The following is a 21,691-nucleotide window of genomic DNA, read 5'->3' on the forward strand; positions in this document are numbered from 1 at the left end:
AATTCCAGCAGATTTCCAAAGGTGGGTGATGAGACTGATTGCTGCTTTACAACTACTGCAACCACGAAATTGCTCCAAAATAAGGAAAATTCAGAAAAGTCTTCACATTACATCAACAATCAGTAAACAAATTCTCTTTTCTCTCAAAGACCATCCTATTCTAGAAATTGAGATAAAACTCACCCTCTCTGTAACTTCCAAATTAACCACCAATGGCAGATCTACTACTGTCAGCTTTGATTCCAGCAGTGGTAAACAAAGTGGCAGATTCACTATTTCAGCGGATCGGGGAGATGTGGGGCATCAATGACCAGCGCGAGAGGCTGCACAACATGCTTCAAGAAATCCAGGCTGTACTTCCCGATGCTGAGGAGAAAGCAAATTCTAACGCAGCCGTGAAATCGTGGCTCAAGAAGCTCCAATCAGCTGCTTATGAGGCTGATGATCTGGTTGACGATTTTTGTTATGAGGAGCTGCGTCGGGATGCCATGAGACGTGGCCATAAGGTCGGTAATGTAAGTGACTTTTTTTCCGTTGAAAATCCTGCTCTGCTTCGTTATAGGCTGAGTGGGAAGTTGAAGAAAGTTTTGGGAAGGGTTGATGGTCTAGTTGTCCAGATGGAGAGGTTTGGTTTTATTCAGCGGCAGAGGGTACATGTGGTCAATCGTATCAGAACTGATTCACTTGTGGTTGAATCAAAAGTTGTGGGAAGGGATGAAGATAAAGAGAAGGTAGTGCAATTATTGCTTGAAGGGCATGAAAATGATGATCTCATTGTTGTTCCGATAGTTGGTATGGGTGGGCTTGGCAAGACAACTCTTGCTCAGCTAGTGTACAATGATCCTAGAGTGAAAGAATATTTCGACTTACCATTATGGGTTTGTGTGTCTGAAGAGTTTAATATTGGTCATCTTGTTAAATTAATTATTGAATTAGTTGAAGGGGGTTGCAATCTTTCTGTAGACAACATGGAGATGCTACAAAGGCGTTTACGCCAAGTTTTATGTGGAAAGCGATATGTTCTCGTACTAGATGATGTTTGGAATGAGAATGCCCATGAGTGGGAGCGGCTGAGGGCTATATTAAACTGTGGTAATTCTGGGACTGTCGTAATAGTTACCACAAGAAGTGAGAAAGTGGCTACTATAATGGGTACGGTTGAGACATATAATTTGGGATGTTTAGATGAGGAGGATTCGTGGTGCCTGTTTCACAAAAGGGCATTTAGCAAGGGGGTCAAGGAATGCCAAGAACTGGTTCAGATTGGTAGAAAGATGGTTCATAATTGTCGGGGATTGCCACTAGCCATTAATGCACTAGGTAGCTTAATGAGTTTTAAGTATGAGGTGCGAGAGTGGTTGGATGTACTCCAAGAAAGCAGGACATGGGAACAAAGTTCTGTTAAAGAGGAGGTTTTGTTGGTATTGAGGCTAAGCTACGACCACTTACCTTCGTACATGAAAATGTGTTTTGCTTTCTGTGCAGTATACCCGAAGGATTATGTGATGGACAAGGATAAGCTGATCCAATTTTGGATGGCAAATGGATTTATTCCATCTGATGGGTCTAGTAGCCCGGAAATGAAAGGCAACAATATTTTTAATGAATTGGTTTGGAGGTCATTTTTTGAGGAAATTAAGCAAGTTGGTCCGGTCCGCATACATTGTTGGACAGATAAATTTGCGTATCCATGGGAAGAACATTGCTTTCAAACCAAGTTCAAAATGCATGATCTGATGCATGACCTTGCTCAATCCATCATGGGTGTCAAATGCCTCTCCACATCAGAAGTTCCAGCACAGGTTAACAAATCAATGATTAAGGTCCATCATGTTTCAGTAAGCACTACTCCGGTAGATATTAACAAAGTCATTGATTGCTTCCCTTCTATTCGGAGCCTCATTTATTCGTACTGTCCTAAAGGTTCTAGCTATGTGAAAAACATTGGATTTCTCAAACCAAACTCGCTGCGTACATTAGAATTACGTGTAGTTCCTATTGGGAAAACTATCTTTACAGCCGGAAAAATAAAACACTTGAGATATTTGGAGCTTTCGATCAGTGAATGTACATCATTGCCTGACGCAATAAGCACTCTCTATCTCTTGCAGACCCTAAGGCTCCCCCATTGTTGGCATCTAGAAAAGTTACCAGAAGGTATGCGATATATGAGTAGCCTTCGGCATCTATGTATTACTGAACCATGTCCTAAATTAAGAAGCATGCCCGAAGGTTTAGGACAGCTAAATTGTTTGCAAATATTGACAACATACATTGTTGGCTCCGATGCCGGTAATGGTATTATGGAGCTCAATAACTTGAATAATCTCCATGGCCAATTGCATTTGTACAACCTAAGGGAAATTAAGCATGCTGTAGATGCAAGGCAAGCTAATTTGATAGCTAAACAAAATCTGGATGATCTGGCATTATGCTGGGGAATGCCAAAGAATTACGATAACATACCAGAATCAAATGCTCCGAAGGTAATGCATTGCGATCCTTTTGAAGTGTTGGATGCTCTTAAACCTTGCAACAACTTAAAGGTTCTTAAAATCAAAGATTACAGAGGCAAAAATTTTCCCGTCTGGATGATAGAGTACCAGATGCTAGAAAATCTGATTGAGCTGTATATAATTGGATGTAGAGAGTGCACAAGAATACCACCAGTAGAAAAACTACCTTTCCTTGAAAATATCAAACTAAAACATTTGGATAATTTGAGGATTCTTTGCACCGAAGGTGGTGAAGATGCCCGAATAGCTTTTCCATCATTAAAAACGATGGTATTGTCTGAAATGCCAGAGTTATGCAGCTGGTGTGACGGTGAAAAGGGCAACAGGTCATTACTAATTTTTCCTGAGTTAAAAGCACTAGAAGTCATTAATTGCCCCAAGCTGACTGCAATGCCAATTGTACCGTCACTCAAGAGCATGTCTGCAATAGGAAACAAAGACTTGTCACGCTTTGCAACAGCATTAACTACATTGCATGACCTGTCACTTGTGGGCCATGGTGGAAATGAATCTCTTTCTTTTCAACCTTGGGAGTCACTCAATAAATTAAATTTGGGGAAATACGACAATATTGTACTAGTAGGTGCAAAAGAGGGGGAGGTGAGTATAACTCAGACAAAATGTCGAAGTTTGAGTTTCTTGGCAGTGTCAAATATTCCATTAAATACGGCCTTATGGTTCTGGAAGTGTTTTACATTTCTTGAAAATCTGCAGATTGATGGATGTGATAGTCTCATTTATTGGCCTGAGGAAGTGTTCAGAAGTCTTAACTGCCTAAGATATCTTCGTATTTCTAAGTGCCTAAACTTTCTTGGCTCACAACTGGAATTACCTGTTGGGAGGTCAATCACAGAAGTGTTTTTGCCAAAACTTGAAAAATTAGATATCGTAGGCTGTCCAAATCTGGTCGAAGTTCCCAAATGCTCAACAATTAACAATATGCTGCGCATTGGTAGTAATCCAAAACTTCAAACCTTACCAGAATGGTTGGGAAGCATGATTGCTCTCAAAGACTTGTATATTTTAAGATGTGAAAGCTTGCACTGCTTACCACGGAGCATAGGAGGCCTCACCAGTCTGGAAACGCTCTGCATTAATGGCTGCCCCAACTTGACACATCTTCCAGAAGGAATGGAAGGGCTTGAAGCACTTGATTTACTTTGGATCAAAGAGTGCCCAAAGATAAGGGTTCTTCCTGAAGGTCTGTTACAGCACCTAAAGAACCTCAATGATTTTAGGATCGAAGGTTGTCCCCACTTGGAGAGACATTTTCGAATGTTTGGGAATTATAGGCACCTAATTTCTAAGATTCCAATTACAAAATTTGGAGAACAAAGAAGGTCTGACATATTAAAAAATCTCGCACTGTCATTGCCCTCATGCAAAATCACTTGCTTTCCACCACGATCCTAAACCCATCGTAATTACCATCTGAGGTATATATAGTACATCCACATTATAGCATTTTAATTTTTTATTCAAATGTGTTTCTAAACTTATAAAGAGCAATCTTGAAGAATAAGAAATTATAAATGTAGAACAAAGTAGTCTTACAAGGTAATACAAGCATATCAATGATTAATTACAAAAAATGTTCAACTGATTGCTCGATCAATTGGTATCCATCACTATGGTTCTTCTTTGTCCATTCAATTGTATGTAATGAACATGAGTAATGCAATAGACATAAATTGTTCACATATATAGGTTTTTTTTTGGCAGATTTGCTTATTTGTTTAATGCCAACAAAATATAATTTGAACAGTCATCAGTATTGCACAAAGATTAAGTTATGCTCTTAGGTGGAAGTCTTCATCATCAGTATTGCACAAACATTAAGTTATGTTGTTTGGTGGAAGTCTTCATTATCTCATCTTGATTTAATACACCCTTACAGGTTCGACAAATGCTTCACAATCTATCAGTAGATGCATCGTGGGAGTATTTTCTTGAGTGAAACATTTTGGCAGCTATTTTGTCCAGCTTATTCTGAGATGATCTACACAGGAATTATTATGAAATCACAGCTAGAGGTAAATATTTTCAATCTGAAATGTAGATCAATAGGCATTATATGTAGCCATATTTATTGTTTTGACCTGAGTTTTTTCTTGTACTTTATGAAGAAATTTTAATTTAGCTGGTGATTCTGCTCAAAGACATTCTTCTGTGGGACTCTGGGCATTTGTACTCTATGGAGATTTCTTTAAATTAGTTGGTGATCATGTCAGATGTTTCCCAACAAAACCAATCTTAACAGTAATAAATAAAATTTTGGGGTCCTTATTGTAAAAAAATGTTAACATAAGACAGAGGTGCTAATTGAGCAAATTCATATTGTCTTTCCTTTCTCTAGTATGCTCAACTAGTTATATGCTCCTGTAGAATTAGTTTTTTTTTTTTTTTTCATTCAAGTGAATAAGGGAGTAGAGAGACAAAGAAAGCGAGCAATGTATGTGCCGGAGGCTGGATATCAGTACAATCTGACTTCCAAGTAGAATAATCTCTTAAGCAGGTCAGCCTGTAGAATTTATTTTCTTGTAAATTGAATGTCGTTGTCCATCGGCAAATTTATAATGGAAAATATTGAAATGACATCGTTCTTATTTATTCAATCTGAACAGGATTACAAGTATTGGATTTGGGAGAAGCATCTTCTGGACATGACAAACCAGGGAAAGCTGCAAGTCAAACTTCGGCTATTCAAAAGTAAGCATTAGCTATGTTGAATGAGTCAGTCATATTTAAATTGTTCTGTTTGCTTTGGGGACATTGTCACTGATACATAGGTATATAGTCAGCTACTGATAAAACTCTATTATTACAAAAGTAAAATTCCATTCTTAAATAACCATTGTTTATATTTAAATGCGCAGTTTGTAGAAGCCCCTTAGAGCTAAAAAGTCATTCTATCATTCTCCCAATTTTCACAAAAGTAAGTTCTAATTGCTATATCCCTCTGTTAATTGAAGAAGCTATTTCCTTTATATCTCTACCCATGACAAATAAATATTAGATTATGACGGTGACCATTAACTGATAATTAACTCGCAAATTCAAAAGATTTTTAGAAGGAGAGATGAATCTTCCATTCAAAAGTTGACTAATCGACAATCATGCAGATACAAGCGTTCTTTACTAAATGATTGGTTAATCATACAGAGCATCTTGGTCATGCACTTCATCTCCAATGAATGATGATAGACAAGATTATGTGGGTCTTCAGACACTTATGAAAATCCAGGCAATTGTATGAATACCCGCTAGATGACCAAAGCATGGAAGGCAAGGCAGAGGGTAGAATACCCACTAGATATGCTTCAGCATTCTCTCACACAGTTCTAAATTCTAGCTGTTGTTTGGAACACCTTCAAGTTTAAAATAGGAACATGGTGCCTTCTGTTTTACATGGTACAATGGAATCTCATAGTGCACCAATTCTTGTTTTATTTGTCCTTTTTTTTCAGTCCTCTGTATTTGATGTTGCTCTGTATAAAAAGCATATCTATGTAATTTGTGGTTGCTTCTTTCCATCAGCAGTTATTTGTTCTTTATATTTAAAGTTTGTTTCAAGTTCAAATTGAAATTTCCACATAGTTTAACAATTCCTTTTTTCTTTTATTATTTTTTTTTCTCTTCTTTGAATCCTCTGTATTTAATGTTGCTCTGATACTTCAAATGAAACAGAGCAAGAATTTATTGAATGGGCCCTGGATAGTTCTATTAAGTAGAGTCTTGTCAACGCTCCAATTTGAAACAATGATATGATTGTTTTCCGTCGGAGATAATGTTATATTGACATTTTTCCTTTACTTTTATTTTTAGTTATTTCACAACAGACAATTCGGAGGGTTTTAAGGCCTTTGCCTAATGATATAGCAGAGTTTCCCCAAAGGGTTCCACAAGTGCCTCTGTGTGTGGTAGTGTAACCTTAAGGTTTTTTTTCGAATTAATTAAAATCAATTGGCAAAAAAATAAAAAATTGTAAGTTATTTTAATATATCCATTCTTCATTATTATTTAACCTATTGATTATATACTAAACGATATTAATTTTTTACAAATTAATATTTAAGCACATCGTGAAGAAAATTGGTTTTAACTAAATTCCATATATTTTAGAGTTAAACACACCAACAATTGGGGAGCTTAACAAAACAGTAGCTTTACTCCACTTTTTAATGGTCGGTCTCCTCGCCAGTTTCTATATAACTAACTCCATCCGTTTCTGACAAATATGGCCCGGTCCTGCAGTATTGTTTCTAATTTCTCATTAGATTCCTTTTGGCAATTAATTTCTCATTAGATTCCTTTCAGGCTGGACCCTTGTAAACTACCCCAACCGCCCCCTATAGGGGTGGTCTACTCTGAGGACCTGACTGTCTCCGATAGGAGTGGTCCACTCTTTTTTTTTTTAGATCTTAATATTTCATTTAAATAATTTTGTGGAGTTCTAGTTTTTTTGTTTATGGTGTATGCCAAAAAATAAGACATTTGATATATTTATTAGTGATGTCGTAACTCTTTATAACTATGATTTGATTTGGTAGAAAATATGTCCTCTTAATTTACTTCAATTTTTTTGGTAGAAAATATACAAAAGGATTTGATAATTTATGAATCTGAGAACATCAAATGGAAAAAAAAAATGAATTGTTTGCTCAAAAATTGATATTTGGAGCAATGTTTTTATTTGTTAAACTTGGGGTTCAACCTTTTACTAGGCCTTGTCAATGGCCCAAAAAAATTAAGAAAATGAAACTCAAATTGGGATACTGATATGCAATCCAAATACCCAATTTAGTTTCACACCTCCATCGCAGTTTCTCTGTCTACTCTCAACCACCCCCTTGTCTTTTTCACCCGTTGCTTCTTTCTTTTGTCTTCCTTTTTTTTATTCTTTTTTGTCGCACTAGACGACAAGACAACTAAACCAACTCTTGATTAATTTAATTAGAAATTAGCAGAGGAGAGCGATTGCTGATTGATTGGTCTGCTATTTCTATGCGCATTCGACGAATGCTTCATTAATTATTACACTGTAGTGGCACTAACTTCCAACGGTGGGTGAGACTGATTGCTGCTTTACAACAACTAAGTTAAAATATTATCTTTTGCATCTCACATTTCACAAATACCAAGAGAAACATAACACGTTCTCTCTGGCATAGTAAATCTCTGCCATTTCCTGTGAACAAATTCTTTCTTCTCTCAAAAACAATCCTCCTTCAGAAGTTGAGATAAAAGTAAACTTCTGAGCACTCCTTTGTCAGTTCAAGTACGTCCCAAACCAGCAATGGCAGATCTACTACTGTCAGCTCTGATTCCAGTTGTGCTGCAAAAAGCAGCAGACTCGCTATTTCAGCGGATTGGGGAGATGCGGGGCATCAATGACCAGCGCGAGAGGCTCCACAACATGCTTCTCGAAATCCAGGCTGTACTTCCCGATGCTGAGGAGAAAGCAAATTCCAACATAGCCGTGAAATCCTGGCTTGAGAAGCTCGAAACAGCTGCTTATGAGGCTGATGATATGCTCGATGAGTTTTGTTATGAGGAGCTACGCCGGGATGCTGTGAGACGTGGCCATAAGGTCGACAATGTAAGTGCCTTCTTTTCCCTTGAAAATCCTGCTCTGCTTCGCTATAAGATGAGTGGGAAATTGAAGAAAATTTTGGGGAGGCTTGATGGACTTGTTGTCCAGATTGGGAGGTTTGGCTTTGCTCATGGCCAGAGGGTGCACGTGACCAATAGGATCAGAACTGATTCTCTTATGGTTGACTCAACAGTTGTGGGTAGGGATGAAGATAAAGAGAAGATACTGCGCTTATTGCTTGAAGGGTGTGAAAGTGATAATCTCAAGGTTGTTCCAGTAGTTGGTATGGGCGGGCTTGGCAAAACCACTCTTGCTCAACTGGTGTACAACGATCCAAGAGTGAAAGAATACTTCAACTTACAATTATGGGTTTGTGTGTCTGAAGAGTTTAATATTGGTCATCTTGTTAAATCAATTATTGAATTAGTTGAAGGGGGTTGCAATCTTTCAATTGACAACATGGAGATGCTACAAAGGCATTTACACCAAGTTTTATGCGGAAAGCGATACATTCTTGTGCTAGATGATGTTTGGAATGAGAATGCCAATGAGTGGGAGCGGCTGAGAGCTTGGTTAAACGGGGGTGATTCTGGGAGTGTCGTTATAGTTACAACAAGGAGTGGCAGAGTAGGTACTATAATGGGTACCGTAGAGAGTTATAATTTGGGATGCTTAGGTGTGGAGGAATCCTGGGGTCTATTCCAAAAAAGGGCATTTAGTAAGGGGGTAAAGGAATGCCAAGAGCTGGTTGAGATTGGTAAAAATATGGTTCAGAATTGTCGGGGATTGCCACTGGCCATTAGTACACTAGGTAGCTTAATGAGTTATAAGTCTGAGGTGACAGAGTGGTTGGCTGTACTCGAAGAAAGCAAGATATGGGAACAAAGGCCCGTTAAAGAAGAGGTTTTGCCAGTATTGAGGCTTAGCTATGACCACTTGCCGTCATACATGAAACCGTGTTTCGCTTTTTGTGCAGTATACCCCAAGGACTATGTGATGGACAAGGACAAGCTGATCCAATTTTGGATGGCAAACGGATTTATTCCATCTGATGGGTCCAGTAGCCTTGAAATGAAAGGCAACGATATTTTTATTGAGTTGGCTTGGAGGTCCTTTTTTCAGGAAGTTAGACAATCAAGAACAAGAGGGCAATGGTCTAAAACCACGTGCAAAATGCATGATATGATGCACGACCTTGCTCAATCCATCATGGGTGACAAGTGTCAATATAGATCACAAGTACCAGTCCAACTGAACCAGCCAATAATTACTGTCCGCCATATCTCAGTAAGGAGACCTCCCCCAGATTTTAACAAAGCCATTGATTTCTTCCCTTCTATCCGGAGCCTCATTTCGTCCAATCCTCATCATTCATGGAAGGCGGACTTTGTGAAAAACATTGGATTTGTAAAATCAAACTCTCTGCGTATATTAGAATTGGATGTAAGGCCTCTTGAGAAAGATATCATTACCCCCAGAATGATGAAACACTTGAGATATCTGGAGATTTCAATCAGTTATATTACATCATTGCCTCAAGAGACTAGTACTCTCTATCTCTTGCAGACCCTAAGGATCTCCAAGTGTTGGGATCTTGAAAAGTTACCAAAAGGTATGCGATATTTGATTAACCTTCGACATCTCTATATTAGTGAGTGTCATCAATTAAGAAGCATGCCAGAAGGTTTAGGACAGCTAAATTGCTTGCAAATACTTACAACATACATTGTAGGCATTGATGCCGGTAATGGTATTGGGGAGTTGAATAACTTGAATAATCTCCATGGCCAATTGCATCTGTACAATCTAAAGACAATTAAGCATGTTGTAGATGCAAGGGAAGCAAATTTGATGGCTAAGAAAGATCTAGATGATTTGGCATTATGCTGGGGAATGCCAGAGGAATATGGAAACTTACTACCAAAATCAAATGCTCCAGAGGTATTGCCCTGCGATCCTTGTGAAGTGTTAGATGCTCTTAAACCTTGCAACAAATTGAAGGTTCTGAGAATCGAAGAATATCAAGGAGATAAGCTTCCATTATGGTTGACAGAGTACCAAATCTTAGAAAATCTAATTGAGCTGTATATCATTAAATTTATAGAGTGCACAAAAATACCACCAATAGAAAAGCTACCTTTTCTTCAAATTCTCGAATTAAAACATTTGGATAACCTGATGCATCTTTGCAATAGTGCATCCACTAGTGCCGAAGGTGGTGAAGATGTCCGAGTAGCTTTTCCATCATTAAAAAATATGACACTATCTGAATTGCCTGAATTATGCAGCTGGTATGAAGGTGAAGTTGGCAACAAGTCATCATTGATTTTTCCCAAGCTCACAACACTAGAAGTCACAAACTGCCCTAAGCTGACTGCAATTCCCATTGTACCTTTGCTCACGAGCATGACTGTTAAGGGAAACAAAAACTTATCATGCTTTGCAACAGGATTAACCACATTGCATGACCTTTCTCTTGAGAGCCATGGTGGAAATGAAGCTCTTTCTTTTGAACCATGGGAATCTCTCAATGAGTTATTTTTGGGAAATTACAACAGTATTGTACCAGTAGGTGCAAAGGAGGGGGAGCAGATTATAACTCCAACAAAATGTCGGGGATTGAAATTCTCAAAAGTGTCAAATATTCCATCAGATATGTCCTTTTGGTTCTGGAAGAGTTTTACATATCTCGGAACTCTGCACATTGTGGAATGTGACAGACTCATTTATTGGCCAGAGGAAGTGTTCAGAGGTTTAAACTTCCTAAGATATATTGGTGTGTTTTACTGTCTGAACTTTCTTGGATCAAAACTAGAGTCAACAGTTGGGAGGTCAAGTACAGAAGTGTTATTACCAATACTTCAAGAACTGAGAATTGATGGATGTCCAAATCTGGTTGAAATTCCCAAATGCTCATCTCTTCGAGAACTGAATATTGGTAATTGTGCAAAACTTCAATGCCTACCAGAATGGTTGGTAAGCATCAGTTCTCTAAGAAAGTTGAGAATGATTACATGTGAAAGCTTGAGCTCCATTCCACAGAGCATAGGATGCCTTGCCAATCTGGAACTGCTTTACATTAAAGAATGCCCCAACTTGGCATATCTTCCAGAAGGAATGGAAGGGCTTAAAGCACTTGAGTTTCTTTATATTGGAGAGTGCCCAAAGATAAGGGCCTTTCCTGAAGGTTTATTGCAACAGGTAAAGAACCTCAATGAACTATGGATCATAAATTGTCCACACCTGGAGAGACAATTCAAAAAGTGTGGGAAGTATCACCACCTGATTTCTGATATTCCATTTACAATGTTTAAAAGTGGAAAAAGATCCAGCATATTAAAGGATTTTGCACTGTCGTTTCCATCATGCAAAATCACATGCTTTCCAGCATGATCCTAATCCTATATCTTCTAATACATAAGAGGTATAATACATACATACCATAGCATTTTAAATTTGTTTTTAAATGTTTTTCCTTATTTAAGTTATAAACATCAATCTTTTTAATGCAGCAGGTGATTCTGCCACAGTAAGAGCCGCTACATTGATTGATCAGAACAATGTAGCCTTTCAAGGTAGTACATGCATATTGACTGTAGCAAATATTGGAACGAGCAATGCGAAAGACTATACATTTTTCACGTGTTTCTCTCTTTTGTTGCTGATTTGCATCTTTTTTTATGCCAACAAAAGATTTATGTATGCATTTAGGAGAGTCTTCAATATCTGATATCTGATGTTGACTTAATACGCCCTTCCAGGTTTAGCAAATACTTCACAATTTGGCAGTAGATGCATCCCGGAGGACTATTTTCTTTGGCGAAAAAGGCTGCTAGATGTTTTTGCCTGGTTAATCTGAGATGATTACACAGGAATTCAAAAGTGACAACTACAGGTGAAAATTTTCAATATGAAATGTAGATCTGTTACATCTGTAGGCATTCTATAGCTACACGTATTCTTTTGATTTTCGTACTATAAGCATATTTTATTAATTTAGTTTGCGATCGTGCATGGTAGATGTTGTCGAACACATCAAAGCTTAACAGTAATATATAAATTTTTTGGGGTCCTTTTTGTAAAAAAAACATAACACATCAATTGTCTAATCGCACAAGCCTTAAACAGAGGTGCTAATTGAGCTACTTCTTAATGGTTTTCCTTTTCTCTAGTGTGATAAGTTGAGACTTTGTCCGAAATAGCAGTTGGATTTTTGTGAAATACGAAAAGAAGCTTAAATATTTTCTTAAAAAGAATGAGTGCTGAAATATTTTCTAAAACAGAACAAAATACTTTAGATCCGACAAAAAAGTTTGGTTTCATACTTTAGATCCTAATTTTATTTTCGGATCCATGTATAATATGGACAAATGAAAGTACTTTTTTTTGTTTTAATTTATTATTTAATACTAGTTTCTTTTTGTATAATTTATTATTTAATACTAGTTTTTTTTTTGTATAATATGGTTTCATAGTACTTATCTGAGGCAAAGAAGAAACATCAAAAGACAAAATTAATGATAACTTGAAATAAGAATTATCTAAATGCGCTTTACACCAATATGATGTCATAGCAATAATAGAAGATGCCACATAACTAATAGATGGTACTTGGGTATTTTGGAAACAAATTTTATTTCTAGTTAACCAAACAATCCACAAAGTAGCTGCCCTAATCAATTCAACCAATAATGCATCATTTAATGGTATCCAATACTCAAAATTCCATAGATCAGATACATGTGTGCAATTATAAACAAAATTATTATGATTACCAATCCAAGACCACAAAGTAGAAATAAAATGATAAGTAACAAATAGATGATCTACAGTCTCCAGGGCACCACAAAATACACAATCTACATTGCCTTGCCAACCTCTAGTTAGTAAATTGCATTTAGTAAGAATTTTATCCTGCCGAAGCAATCAAACAAAAACTTTGATCTTAAGAGGAATCTTTGCTTTCCAGAGATTAAGTTGTGCTCTTTGGTGGAAATCATCATTATCTGATATCTGATTTTGACTTAATACACCCTTACAGGTTTAATAAATGCTTCACAATCTAGCAGTAGATGCATCATGAAGGGAGTATTTTCTTGAGTGAAACATGTTGCCAGCTATTTGGCCAGCTTAATCAGAGATGATCTACAGAGGAGTTATTAAGAAGTCACAATTACAGGTAAAAAAATTCCATTATGAAATGGAGATCAGTTGGCAATCTGTAGCTACACTGGTTTTGACCTGACTTTATGCCGAACTTTTAATTTAGCTGGAGATCGTGGTAGATGTTGCCTAACAATAATATATAAAATTTTCAGGGTCCATTTTGTAAAATACCATAATACGTTGATTGTTTAATTGCAAAAGATATAAATAGAGGGGCTGATTTTGCTTCTAAATGTTTTTTCCTTTCTCTAGCATGCTCAACAAGCTAGCTATAGTCTCCTGTCGAATTGGATTTGTTCTGTTCATTCAAGTGCAGAAGGGAGTAGAAAGAGAAAGAAAAAGAGAGCAATGTATGTGCCGAAGGCTGGAGACCAGTACAATCTAACTTCAAGTAGAATAATCTATTAAGCAGGTCAGTCTGTAGATTTTCTTTTCTTGTAAATTGAATGTCGATGCCCATCTGCAAACTTAATATATAAGTTCTTTTTGTTATGGGAATATTGAAATGGCCACGTTCTTATTTATTCCATCTGATTTGGGATATATTGAAATGCACCCTTACAGGTTCAACAAATGCTTCACAATCTATCAGTAGATGCATCGTGGGAGACGAGTATTTTCTTGAGGGAAACATTTTGCCAGCTATTTTCTCCAGCTTATTCTGAGATGTTCGAGGTGAAAATTTTCATCTGAAATTAATATAGATCAATAGGCATTATATGTAGCCACATTTATTGTTTTGACCTGAGTTTTTCCTTGTACTTTATGCAGAAATTTTAATTTAGTTAGTGATTGTGCGAAAGGAAGTAGAGAGAGAAATAAAAGGAGAGCAATGTATGTGCCGGAGGCTGTCAAAAAAAGGAAGACATGATAATTGTGTTGCCAGCTATCCAATTTGACTTTTGACCGTGCACCTCACTGCAGCCTTTCTCTTCTATTTGCCTCATTTATTCATTTTCACATAGGTTTAATCTCTTGCTACTTTTACTATAGAACAAAATTGAAAGGGTTTATTCTTATGTTAGATTCTTGTAGTATTTTTTTAATCATGCACTTTCAACCTCATTTTGTTGCATTAATTGATATTGTTTTGTAGAATGGTATTGGTGCTGGTACAGGTCTATTTGCAATTGCATGCCAGCTATTCCATGAAATGCCTGAGTCAGTAATATTTTCCAGTATTATGGGACCTACCAGAAAGAACTAACATGTTGATCTTCTATGAACATGTTTTCATAATTTACCTACCAGCTGATTATGGTACCACTAAGCTTCAGTTTCTGATTATGTGATAAATTATAATTTTTAAATGCAGCCCACACATATGAAAGAAGATATCAGACATTCTGCAGTTGAAGAACAATCTCTTAAGAAGGTCAATATGCAAACTTGTAAGTCCTTTTTATTATGGATATTGGAATACCCATGTTCATATTTATGTTTGGTTAAAGATAACAATTTATATTTGTGATATATTATGTCCATGTCGATTCAGGTGAAGCATCTTTGGGGCAAAGAAAAACCAGGGCAAACTGCAAGTTAAACTTTGACTGTTCAAAAGTAAGAGTTAAATTATTGGGTATGTTTTGGTGATCTTTTTTACTGATACATGGGTCGGCGGTCAGATACTGATAATACTATTATCTCTACAATGATATTCTGTTGTTAAATAAGCGATACTATGAATTCGCACTATTCTGGGTCATTATTAAAGCCTTATCAATGTAATAACCATTGTGTATATTTGAATGTGCAGTTTGTAGAAGCCCCTTGGAGCTGACAAGTCCTTAATTAATTTAATTTTTATCAAAAGTAAGTTCTGTTCACAAAATCCGTCTGTTCATTGGAGGTGCTATTTCCTCTTATATCATTTTCCATTACAAATAAATAATAAATTAAGATGGTGTCCGTAATTGATAGTAACTCGCAAATTAAATGAATTCTAGTAGCAGAGATAAATTTTCCATGTTCTTTACCAAGTGATTGGTTAATCACGTAGACGCTAATTGAGCTACTACTTATTGTCTTTCCTTTCTCTAGTGTGCTCAACAAGTTATATGCTCCTGTACAATTAGTTTTGTTCTGTTCATTCGAGCGCAAAAGGGTGTAGAGACAGATAGAAAAAGAGAGCAATGTATGTGAAGACCAGTATAATCTCTTAAGCAGGCGAGTCTGTAGATTTTCTTTTCATGTAAATTGAATGTCAATGCCCATCTGAAAACTTATATGCAAGTTCTTTTATTATTGAAATATTGAAATGGTGACATTCTTAATTATGCTGTCAGAATTTGAGAGAAGCATCTTCTGGACGATGACAAACCAGGCAAAACTGCAAGTCAAACTTCGACCATTCAAAAGTAAGCATTATTAGCAATTGTTGACTGATTCAATCATTATTAAATTCTTGTGTTTGTTTTGGTCACATTTTTACTGAAACATTGGTCAATTTTCAGACAAAACTTCTATGAATTTTGCAGTAATATTCCGTTGTTAAATAAGCTATAATGAGAATTTACAATATGTCGGGGCATTTTATAAGCCTTTTCTATGTAATAACCATTATGTATATCTGAATGCGCAGGTTGAAGAAGTCCCTTGGAGCCAATTAACAAGTCCTACTATCATGAATTATCTCAGTTTTCTCAAAAGTTTGTTCTAATCGCTACATCCTCTGTTAATTGAAATAGCTGTTTCATTCATATCTCGATCTATTACAAATAAATATTAGATTATGATGGTGACCGTTAACTGATAATTAATCTTCCAGTCAAAGGTTGGCTAACTGACAACCAAGCATATATAAGTGTTATTTACTAAGTGATTGGTCAATCATGCAGAGCATCTCCCTGAAATTCTGAAAGACATGCTTCTGTGGGCCTCCGGGCACTTGTACGTCCTAGACAATTTTCTCTAATTGTATGATTACCCGCTTGTATGAAAATGTTTTCGTAATGTACCAGCCGATTACGGTACCATTAAGCTTCAGCAATTTATGTTACCACTAAGCTCTAGAGATTATCTTTAAGGTTAAAATAGGAACATGGAACCTTCTGTGTTGCATTGGACATTGAGACCCACAGTGAACCCTTTTTTTTTTTCAAGCATATCTCTGTGTTTTGTGGTAGTGATTTGTTCTGTATACTATTAACAATTCCTCCTTTCTTTTGTTTTTTTTTTTTTTTTATCGTCTGCTCGGACACTTCAAATATAAATTTAATGTCTGTAAGTACAATTTTATATAGAAATCACGTTCAACGATTTTTATTGACTATTTATAATTTTAAAAGAAAAATGATTTTTCCATACTACAGACCAATTTGCGTTATGCATGTACCAAAGCCTCACTCTTGCATGACGTCTCAATTTATGGAAATCAAAAAGTACATTTAATAAAATCGTAAAAATGAATTATATTCAACATAAGTAAATAACTCATTTTTTTCAAATTATGAAAATATCAGATAAAAAGTATGTTTTGTATAATTTTCATTAATATACAAAATCATAATAATTTATAGGTTCTTACGAAAAAGGCAGAGAAAAATGTTAGAAGCTACTGAAACCAGAATCATCATAAATAATAGGTTCCAATACGGAAAAGTACAAAAGAAAAAAAAAAAACTAAAGAGGACGCAATAAAATAAATTTAATATTGGAGTTATTCTTGGGATTCTTTTTAAACTACAATTAACCCAATCTTAAGTTTGTAGAAAAAAAATACACACATTCAAAATTAAAATATATATATTTGTTCTTAGTAATTTTGCATAATTTTTTTTATGATGACCCACTACACTGTTTTATATTGACTTGCCATACTAACGTGTACAAAGTTCCCGTTCTTGAAGATATGAAATAAAACTGGGAGGAAAATCTGTAGAAAATCAGCGAAAAAAGAAAGAAGAGACAAAAAAAAAAAAAAAGGAGAATACAAATTAATGCGTCAGGACAAATTATGGAAGCGTTGTTAACAATGCATAGAAATATATGCAAATGCAAATTAAGAAAACAGATTTATTCCCTGATTTTCTTAGAAATATATGCGTCATTAATTGTGTGATGTGTGAGGATTGCTCAGTTGAAACTGCAAAACACTTATTCTTTACTTGCCAAAATGCGAAGGAGGTGTGAGCTCGGCTCGTTACCTTTCTGCAAATTGGAGACACAGTGAGGATACTTGGGAGGCTTCACGTAACTTCTATTGCAGCAGTAACAGGGAGTGCAATAGGCATGTTTGGGTAACTTATTTCATGTCAGTGTTGTGGTCTCTATGGAGACAACGCAATGAAGTAATCCTTCGAGATAAGAAGCTACCACCGTGGTTAGTATTCAACCGAGACGCTGAGGAAGCAAAGTTATGGCTGAAATGTTTTAGAAAAGGGAACAAAAATGTTGGGGCTCTAATGGGTGCTGGTACTGATGTACTAAATTAGTTTGAGTTGATGTAATATTAGTAGTTACTGATGTGTTAAACAAACCTTATCAATATAGTCAAAAAAATTTGAAAAAAGATTTTGACAGAGCAATTTATGCGATGTACATACAATAGAGTTAAAATACTGTTGTATACAATTTGAGTTTTGTATGAATTAAAACCTACGTACTCTTTTAAAAAGATTATCCCAAATGTTACTACGTACATAATTGTTTCACTCTAAGCTTTCAAGTTACTTCGGGCCTTAGTTTTGTTGTTGTTGGTTTCTATTGAATTGATTAATATATACAGTTAACTACGGCCAAAAGTTAGTCTTCGTTAATTATCCCAATTTTGTCAAAAGTTAGTGTTTGTTAATTGAAGTAGTTATTTTCTTTATATCTCTATCCATTACAAATAAATATTAGATTATGACCGATAAATAACTCACAAATTCAAAAGAATTCAAGGAGCAGAGATTAAGCAAATATTTGTTACCAAGTGATTGGTTAATCATGCAGAGCATCTCAGCCATGCACATCATGTCCCTGCAATGCTGAAAGACATGTTTCTAATTGTAGATATACACGCTAGATGGCCAGAGCATGGAAAGCAGAGGATATGCTTTGGCATTCTCTCACACAATTCTAATTCTAACTGTTGTTTGGAACATCTTCAAGTTCAAAATATGAACATGGTACCTTCTGTTTTACATGGGATCTCACAGACACAGTGCACCAATTCTTTCTTCTTTGTTTTTTAGTCCTCTGTACTTAACGTTGCTCTGTATGCACAATCATATCTAAGTGATTTGTGGTTGCTTTTTTTCATCAGAAGTAATGTGTTCTTTATATTTAATTTTTGTTTAAAAGTTCAAATAGAAAATTCATCATAGTATAACAATCCTTATTTCTTCCGTTCTTTTTTCTTTTTCTTTGGATCCTCTGTACTTGGACATTTGAAACAATGATATGATAGTGTGTTCACTTGCTCATAATGTTATTGACATTTTTCCTTTCTATCTTTATCTTTTTTTCCTTGCAAAAGAGTACATTTTTTCTCTTACACGTGGGTATTTTAAATAACAGAACACAGAGAAATATTTTTCAGTTATATATACAAAATCATCATCATTATAGGTTCCAAAACGAAAAGGTACAAAAAATAATAATAAAAGAAGGAATAAATGTACTAATATTGGACTTATTTTACTTGTATAAAACAATGAAATAATTAATTGATTACTTGTATAAAACAATGAAATAATTAATTGATTACTTGTATAAAACAAAAAAAATCAATTTTCTTTTAAAGAAATGTATTTAAATAGTTTCGTTAATTAATTGATTACTCTATCTTTTAATTACATAAAAATTGATGTATTCTTTCGAAATTTTCTCATAGCCTCAATCTGTAATTTGTCCTCTAAATTAATTTACTTGGAAGTCATTTGATAGGAAATATACACAAACGAATGTTATAATTTTTTAATCTGAGAAGCTCCAATAAAAAAATAGTGTTTGTGGAACCAATCTTCATCACCCTCAAGTGTTAGTTTGTTACTGTTACAATAAAGGCCTTTAATTTTTTAGAGCAATGTTTTAGTAGTGAAAAATCGGCCCAAAAACATTATAATATCCTTGCAGGCCCAATTTAATTTCCGCAATCTCCGCCATATCTCTCAACTCTCAACTACCACCACATCTTTTTTACACTGTCTACTTTCTTTTCTATTTTTTTTTTTTTTATTGTCACACCCCACCATACGACAAGACAAATACTAGAATCCTAATTAATTTAATTAAGGAGCAGAGGAGAGGGATTTGGATTGGTTGCTTCGTGAATTGGTCCAATGTTCCAATTAATTATTGTTTTGCGGGGCCCATTCACAATCAACAAATGGTCCTTTATTCCAAGGAATGAACTCTGCTGCTTTTCCAAATCTAACCGTTCAAATTTGTTGAGATCTGTGCATAAAAAAGTTACTTTATAGAGATACGTGAATATAAAATTTTGAATGGTTAGATTCGGAAAAGCAGCAGATTCATATCCTTATTCCAAAGATGGGTGATGAGACTGATTGCTGCTTTACAACTACTGCAACCACGAAATTGCTCCAAAATAAGGAAAAGTCAGAAAAGTCTTCAAATTACATCAACAATCAGTAAACAAATTCTCTTTTCTCTCAAAGACCATCCTATTCTAGTTTCTAGAAATTGAGATAAAACTCACCCTCTCTGTAACTTCCAAATTAACCACCAATGGCAGATCTACTGCTATCAGCTTTGATTCCAGCAGTGGTAAACAAAGCGGCAGATTCACCATTTCAGCGGATCGGGGAGATGTGGGGCATCAATAACCAGCGCGAGAGGCTGCACAACATGCTTCAAGAAATCCAGGCTGTACTTCCCGATGCTGAGGAGAAAGCAAATTCTAACGCAGCCGTGAAATCGTGGCTTGAGAAGCTCCAATCAGCTGCTTATGAGGCTGATGGTCTGGTTGACGATTTTTGTTATGAGGAGCTGCGTCGGGATGCCATGAGACGTGGCCATAAGGTCGGTAATGTAAGTGACTTTTTTTCCCTTGAAAATCCAGCTCTGCTTCGTTATAGGCTGAGTGGGAAGTTGAAGAAAGTTTTGGGAAGGGTTGACGGTCTAATTGTCCAGATGGAGAGGTTTGGTTTTGTTCAGCGGCAGAGGGTGCATGTGGTCAATCGTATCAGAACTGATTCACTTGTGGTTGAATCAAAAGTTGTGGGAAGGGATGAAGATAAAGAGAAGGTAGTGCAATTATTGCTTGAAGGGCGTGAAAATAATGATCTCATTGTTGTTCCGGCAGAGGGTGCATGTGGTCAATCGAACCAGAACTGATTCACTTGTGGTTGAATCAAAAGTTGTGGGAAGGGATGAAGATAAAGAGAGGGTAGTGCAATTATTGCTTGAAGGACGTGAAAATGATGATCTCATTGTTGTTCCGATAGTTGGTATGGGTGGGCTCGGAAAGACGACCCTTGCTCAGCTAGTGTACAATGATCCTAGAGTGAAAGAATATTTCAACTTACCATTATGGGTTTGTGTGTCTGAAGAGTTTAATATTGGTCATCTTGTTAAATTAATTATTGAATTAGTTGAAGGGGGTTGCAATCTTTCTGTAGACAACATGGAGATGCTACAAAGGCGTTTAGGTCAAGTTTTATGTGGAAAGCGATACGTTCTCGTGCTAGATGATGTTTGGAATGAGAATGCCCATGAGTGGGAGCGGCTGAGGGCTATGTTAAACTGTGGTAATTCTGGGAGTGTCGTAATAGTTACCACAAGGAGTGGGAAAGTGGCTACTATAATGGGTACGGTTGAGACATATAATTTGGGATGTTTAGATGAGGAGGATTCGTGGTGCCTGTTTAACAAAAGGGCATTTAGCAAGGGGGTCAAGGAATGCCAAGAACTGGTTCAGATTGGTAGAAAGATGGTTCATAATTGTCGGGGATTGCCACTAGCCATTAATGCACTAGGTAGCTTAATGAGTTTTAAGTATGAGGTGAGAGAGTGGTTGGATGTACTCCAAGAAAGTAGGAAATGGGAACAAAGTTCTGTTAAAGAGGAGGTTTTGTTGGTATTGAGGCTAAGCTACGACCACTTACCTTCGTACATGAAAATGTGTTTTGCTTTCTGTGCAGTATACCCCAAGGATTATGTGATGGACAAGGATAAGCTGATCCAATTTTGGATGGCAAATGGATTTATTCCATCTGATGGGTCTAGTAGCCCGGAAATGAAAGGCAACAATATTTTTAATGAATTGGTTTGGAGGTCATTTTTTGAGGAAATTAAGCAAGTTGGTCCGGTCCACATACATTGTTGGACAGATAAATTTGCGTATCCATGGGTAGAACATTGCTTTCAAACCAAGTTCAAAATGCATGATCTGATGCATGACCTTGCTCAATCCATCATGGGTGTCAAATGCCTCTCCACATCAGAAGTTCCAGCACAGGTTAACAAA

At 36.2% G+C, this 21,691-nt stretch overlaps 4 protein-coding genes across 6 annotated transcripts in view; all 4 read left to right on the top strand.

Moving 5' to 3' along the window:
* LOC144554019 (putative disease resistance protein RGA4) overlaps positions 1–21,691 on the top strand; it is a 65,440-nt gene that overhangs the window by 27,104 nt on the left and 16,645 nt on the right. Inside the window, exons 4-6 of the mRNA XM_078302210.1 lie at positions 14,241–14,666; positions 14,771–14,835; positions 15,032–15,087. The gene's annotated coding sequence lies outside the window, so the exon portion shown is untranslated. The remainder of the gene's footprint in view (positions 1–14,240; positions 14,667–14,770; positions 14,836–15,031; positions 15,088–21,691) is intronic.
* Positions 129–6,052, top strand: LOC144554012 (putative disease resistance protein RGA3). The gene is made up of 6 exons (XM_078302194.1): positions 129–3,952; positions 4,414–4,549; positions 4,643–5,031; positions 5,141–5,225; positions 5,393–5,451; positions 5,679–6,052. The coding sequence occupies exon 1, from the start codon at positions 213–215 to the stop codon at positions 3,927–3,929; it is 3,717 nt and encodes a 1,238-aa protein (XP_078158320.1). The 5' UTR covers positions 129–212; the 3' UTR covers positions 3,930–3,952; positions 4,414–4,549; positions 4,643–5,031; positions 5,141–5,225; positions 5,393–5,451; positions 5,679–6,052.
* Positions 7,767–21,691, top strand: part of LOC144554015 (disease resistance protein RGA2-like) — a 53,284-nt gene continuing 39,359 nt past the window's right edge. The window contains exons 1-5 of one of the 3 annotated variants that reach the window (XR_013511511.1): positions 7,767–11,533; positions 11,622–11,684; positions 11,871–12,004; positions 13,151–13,288; positions 13,528–13,706. Coding sequence is in view for 1 of the 3 variants with exons in the window: in XM_078302196.1 (XP_078158322.1) it covers positions 7,813–10,324 (2,512 nt within the window). In the remaining 2 variants the exon portion in view is untranslated. Of the gene's footprint in view, positions 11,534–11,621; positions 12,005–13,150; positions 13,289–13,527; positions 13,707–21,691 lie in introns of those variants that run through there. The other 2 variants (XR_013511512.1, XM_078302196.1) reach the window with 2 other exon arrangements.
* LOC144554021 (putative disease resistance protein RGA4) lies at positions 19,882–20,687 on the top strand. Its single transcript, XM_078302212.1, has one exon. The coding sequence runs from the start codon at positions 19,951–19,953 to the stop codon at positions 20,557–20,559; it is 609 nt and encodes a 202-aa protein (XP_078158338.1). The 5' UTR covers positions 19,882–19,950; the 3' UTR covers positions 20,560–20,687.

The sequence above is a fragment of the Carex rostrata genome, chromosome 5, assembly GCF_964058835.1.
Source record: "Carex rostrata chromosome 5, lpCarRost1.2, whole genome shotgun sequence".
Lineage (NCBI taxonomy): Eukaryota > Viridiplantae > Streptophyta > Magnoliopsida > Poales > Cyperaceae > Carex > Carex rostrata.

Coding starts and splice junctions, on each gene's coding strand:
- LOC144554012 (XM_078302194.1), top strand. CDS start 213: ATGGCAGATCTACTACTGTCAGCTTTGATTCCAGCAGTGGTAAACAAA.
- LOC144554021 (XM_078302212.1), top strand. CDS start 19,951: ATGGCAGATCTACTGCTATCAGCTTTGATTCCAGCAGTGGTAAACAAA.